Source organism: Dipteris shenzhenensis, chromosome 20 (genome assembly GCF_047967505.1).
Source record: "Dipteris shenzhenensis isolate YYH24624 ecotype China chromosome 20, Dip_SZ_1.0, whole genome shotgun sequence".
NCBI lineage: Eukaryota > Viridiplantae > Streptophyta > Polypodiopsida > Gleicheniales > Dipteridaceae > Dipteris > Dipteris shenzhenensis.
The window spans coordinates 46354810-46360133 of NC_141615.1; the positions used below are offsets into that span (position 1 = coordinate 46354810).

General features: G+C 45.4%; 1 protein-coding gene across 1 annotated transcript; it reads left to right on the forward strand.

Moving 5' to 3' along the window:
- Positions 1-2485: 2485 nt before the first annotated feature.
- Positions 2486-5116, forward strand: LOC147889741 (uncharacterized). Its single transcript, XM_087391334.1, has 4 exons — positions 2486-2628; positions 2912-2954; positions 3202-3569; positions 3727-5116. Exons 2-4 carry the CDS (start codon positions 2921-2923, stop codon positions 4231-4233), a joined length of 909 nt encoding a protein of 302 aa, XP_087247460.1. The 5' UTR covers positions 2486-2628; positions 2912-2920; the 3' UTR covers positions 4234-5116.
- The last annotated feature ends 208 nt before the right edge of the window (positions 5117-5324 follow it).

Below are 5324 nucleotides of genomic sequence, written 5' to 3' on the forward strand. Positions count from 1 at the left end.
ATAATGTTCACCAATGGTTATTTCAATAAATGAACTCCTTTCAAGTCTAAGTTGATGTGTAATCCTTAAGATGACAATATCATGACGTGAGAATTTTATTGCATTATATAATTTGATTATAAAGAAGATCGTACTTTAAAGGTATATGGTGTAAATTTCCTTGATTTTATTGTAGTCTAGCATATATTATTTCAATGTCTCTTATCACGGATTTATTGAATTGTTTCTCTCATGATGAGGATGATGACAGTGTGGGAGAGATAATGGATAAAAGTTTTGACAAGAGCAAATAAAGTATTGGGAGTCAATGAGTCTAGAAGTGAGGTTTCACCAAAAATTAGAATTGGGATTGTCGTATGGTTATAAAGTACCATTGTCATGTGGTTGTAAAGCACCATTGTGCAAGTGACCATTCACAAATATTCATAAGATTTTGCCTACACAAAGCCATGATGACTTCATAATTTGTGACGGCCATGCGCTCCAACTTCAAGTTCATTCAAGGGAAGTGTGCCTACTGCTAAGGTCAAATGGTAAACAAGTGCTTGTATACATCCAAAAGAAATTCACGTTGAGATGGTTTATTGTGAGTATCTCAAAATAGGATCCACTCAAAAACCTTTACATATGTATGGTCACTTTGGTAAGACATGTTTGAGAGAAGAATTGATCTAGAGATATAGGATGAAATTTGAGCAAGTATGTTGCTAGTTGGAAACGTTGGAACTCTTGGTAAAAAGGGGCAAAGTGATGACCTTAAGAACATGTAAAGATATAAAGGAATATGGAGGTGAAAAAGGAAGAAATACATTCTAAGCATTGCAAGAGGGCCCACCAATGTGGCAAAAGTGATAGGGGAAGGGACAGGTAGCTCCCTTTAACAGATAATGCAATCTAAGTTAAGGATGATGGGGAGGACTAGAGAGGGGGAGAAAAGAAAAGATGCTTGAGAGGCATTAGGCAAGGTGGGGGCACTTGAGTGGGGGAACGATAAGGTGGGATCAATGCACACTTGGGGATGTGACAAGGTCGTGAGGGTGATAGGGGGCAAAGCACCTTCAAAGACAATGATGGGAGGTTTGGATTGGATTGGAGGAAGCAGTCTACCGCACAGTTAAAGTTTGTGGAGGGCATTTATTCAAGCAAGGATGTGGTGGAAAGGAAAATGAGGTTGGGCCAATGACGAGGCAAGAATGGGAAATTCTCCGAATGCAAAAGGGTGAAATTGTACCTGAGAGTGTATTAGATGGGTTATAGAGATGGTACCCCTTGTTACCATTGTTGTGGCCACAAATATGCAGTTAACTACCTTGTCATCCAACTTGCCTCTCTACCTCATTGGGGAAGGAAGAAGAGGGAGGAAGAGAATTGATAAAAGACCTCAAAGAAGGAGCGAAAAGGCTATATATAGGTCATCTTTTTAACAAAGTAATAGCTCTTTTTTTTCTTTTTTTTTAATAGTAAAACAATAGAATATATTCAGGTCTTGCTATTTACCATTATTAAATAGGGCCAAAGGAGAAAGTTCTTAGTAGCATTATGTGACAAATATGATAACTATATATTCTTGAATTCAATGTAAGTGTCATAGGGCCAAAGGAGAAGGTTGTGTGTAGCATTATGTATCAAATATGATAACTATTTGATTCTTGCATTCAATGAGTGACAAAAAACAAAACTCACCCCAAATGAAGAAAGATATGATGGCTTCTAACAAGGCTTAAAAGATAGACTTATCAGTCCCTCCTCTCTCTCTCTCTCTCTCTCTCTCTCTCTCTCTCTCTCTCTCTCACACACACACACACACACCCCTTGTGAGTTAAGTCCCATTGCCCTTTACAAGTTTATGGAGTCCATCTTGAGAAGATGTCTCCACATCCCATTAATTATACTTGTGGGGTGATCATTTGATACCAAGCACAATGGAGGAGGAGCTTGTGCTTTTATGTGAGTCGAGTCCCATACTCAAATTTGGGGATGGAGTGTTGGGACACGTCTCGTCATGTGTGACCACCGCTTAACCCTCGATGAGGAAAGAATATGAGACGTGGCATATGCCGGAAGGGGACCCCCAACGCCCCTTTATTGTTCTTCCTTTCTTCTATGGCCCCCTTCCCTATTTCTGTCTTTGTGGGTGATTATGACCCCATTTGTCATTTGGGTGGATTCCGTCACACCCTCTTCCCTTCCCCCAGCTGACTACTGCCTTCCTGCCGAATTCGTCATCTAGGAACCCCAAGGAATAACTCCTGCAACCTGTGTGTGTGTGTGTGTGTGAGAGAGAGAGAGAGAGGGAGAGAGCACCTTCCATCATCCCTGAATTGTATTGATTCTTGCAACGAGAGAGGGTGAGAGGTAAGAAGGGCGACAAGCTCACCAGATAGGTAGCCTTCAGGACAAGAACTCGTGGGTGTGGAAGGGGAGAGGGCCGCTGTGTGCTGCCCAGAGTGAAGGTAAAGGTGTAGCAATCAAGCTCGCCTATGAGCTTTTAGCGTCCTTCATCCCTGCTGCAAGTTTCTTCCGAATCGGAATGGCTCTCTCCCTCGAAATGCCTATTGGGTTCAAGATGGCGAAGCACGTAATTCATCTCGCAGGCGGACGTTACAGTGTTTGTTCTTCTTCCACCAGGTAGTTTTCCTCCAACGAGCGCCTTGCCACGACTGGGATCCTCTCCTTAGCTCCTTCTCTACTGCTTTAGAGTGCATATACCACTTGTAGCGTTAAGTGGATCATGTTACTGACCAGCTGAGTAAAGCCGTAGCAATTTGCAGAGTAGGATCCAGTCGTTTGCAGCCTGAAGAAAGTGCACAGTAGGAGGCAGTACTCTACGCTTAAAGCCATGGCATGGAATGTTACCATCTGCTCTTCCCCTAGTGTAATAAAAATGAGTAACATGAATCATGGTGAACAGGTGCTGGGAATGGTTTCTCCTCAAGTTTCTCCTTCCATTCGAGGTTGCTACGCTCAGCCCTTGGAATATATCTGTTGTTGTTCGGGTTTTTATTTTCTCCTGTCGCCCTTGTCTGTTTACTTTGCATTAGATCGGCTCGGCTGTACCGTGCAAAAGTCCCTCGGCCGCGTGAGTGCCCTTGATTAAGAATTCCCTCATGTAGTTCGAAGTAGAAGTCAAAGGTCTCGCTTCAAACAGTTTTGGTTGTGGATCTGGCCTTGCTAAAAGTTCACCTTACTGCACCTTTGTAGACGCGGAAGGGCCATGGAGTTCCGTAGGGAGTCCTAAACGACAATTCTACTCCGCATTCGATCAACAAGATGAGATCGTGGAGGAAGAAATCGGAGAGGATTGTTTGCCAGGTCAAAGCGAGAAAAAGCGTAGGCTGACCATGGAACAAGTAAGATTTCTTGAGACAAGCTTCGAGATGGAAAACAAGCTGGACCCGGAACGAAAGACCCAAATTGCAAAGCAGCTAGGGCTGCAGCCACGGCAGGTGGCTGTGTGGTTCCAGAATCGGAGAGCTCGATCCAAGAACAAGCAGCTGGAGCGCGACTACAATGCGTTGAAAGCAGACTACGATACAATGGTGCGGGAGAACGAGAAATTGCAGGCCGAGGTCAGCGTCGTCTGGTCGCTTGTGTGTGTATGTGTGCTACGGCGGTGGAATTTGTGTCATAATGTTTGGTTGGACTGGGTAGACTTGTAGGACGGAAGGGAGCAAGCCGTTGTAGTGCGAGGTACTGATCAGTGTCGTTCGGAATAGCACTTGGCAGGTGGTTCGACTGACGGCGCAACTGCAAGGCGGTGAGGGGGGCGGCAAGCTTCTGAAGGTGGAGGCAGGGGTGGTGGATGGAGTGGAGGAGATGCTGCAGGAGCTGGGGAAGAAGCTAGCGGCGCAACAGCAGAACCAACAGCAACAGCAGCAGCAAGGGAGCAGCTGCGCGCAGCTGGGGGTGAAGATCGAAGTGGTGGCAAAAGCAGCAGCGGCAGCAGAAACAGCAGCGGCCGGGGGGGAAGACGAGGAGTTGGGATCGCCAACCAAGAGCGAAGTCGTCGATAACACGATGAATCTGAAGCTGGACGAAGGAGTTGCAGCTGCAGCTGCAACGATGAATCTAACGACGGAAGAATTGTTGCAGAGCGGCTGTAATCCGTTGTTATTTCAGCATCTCACAGCAGTGAAGCTAGAAGGGGCTTGTGTGACGGAGGATTACAATCTCTTCTTCGCGCAGTGGGACGAGAGCTCAGCCACCTGCTTGTTCGATCCATGGTGCGACTGATCGATCAATCAAACAACAAGCTCACGATCATCGTTCTCGTCACCGTTTTCTCATAAATTTTTCTCTTGATCATCGCCATCTCAGCTATCTTCTTCTCCTCTCAGAAGATCATCCCGACTGCGATCAGTGTTGAGCAGCTACTCGATCGATCTTCTTCTTTCATCTCATCCACCATCACTTCAGAAAGATCATCCTCTCAAAAATATGTCTCCTCGCAGATCATCCAGCATAGATGCTTACCATCAGTGCGAGTCTGAGCTTCTAGCTCATCTTCCATATCCTGCACATCTTCTTCCACCTTTCATCCACCACCACCTTCCTCCCATCCTCTTGCAGCTCTGTTGCTTCGCATCCGCTTCTTATCTTCTCCTATCGACTATCACACATACTATTCAAAGCGTCTACTGCAGCGCTCATTCGGCAAGAAGTCGCCCTCCAAACATGCTCGGCCTCTTCTTCCCCAGTTAGCCTTCCGTGATCCTTGTGCATCTTATACACGAATGTTCCGTGATCCTTGTGCATCTAGTACACGAATGCTACTCTAGTATTCTGTCGCCATTGTATACTTCTTTTTTTTTTTCAAAGAAGCCATTGTGTACTTCTAAGCAGCTGCTCGGAGCTCCTTCAAGCTGGATGCTTCTCCAGTTAGCTAGTTGATGCTCTAAAAGCCTCTTGATACTACAGCCTCACTATTGTACTTGACGGAAGTCTCCTTCCCTATTTCAGCTGCTTCCTTCTAGATAGCTTGCTCTCTTCTAACTATGAAGACACACCCAGGGCCTCTTGTACACTACTCTGTACCTATTTCTATAAAGAAAGATAGGCTATCAGAGCTTAAATGGCTTTGATTCATAGGGGTATTTTCAATAATAAAATATCATTATGATATGAAGGTCGCGCATCTCTCTGTCTCTCTCTCTCAACAACACACCTCTCCATGCATGCACGCGCACGCACATGCACACACTCCCATGCTTCTGCACATGCTCACGCATGCATACACCCCCATGCATCTGCACATGCGTGCACACACACCCATGCGCATGCACATACAAAAAACACAACACAACTCAATGCTCTTGAGTATTACG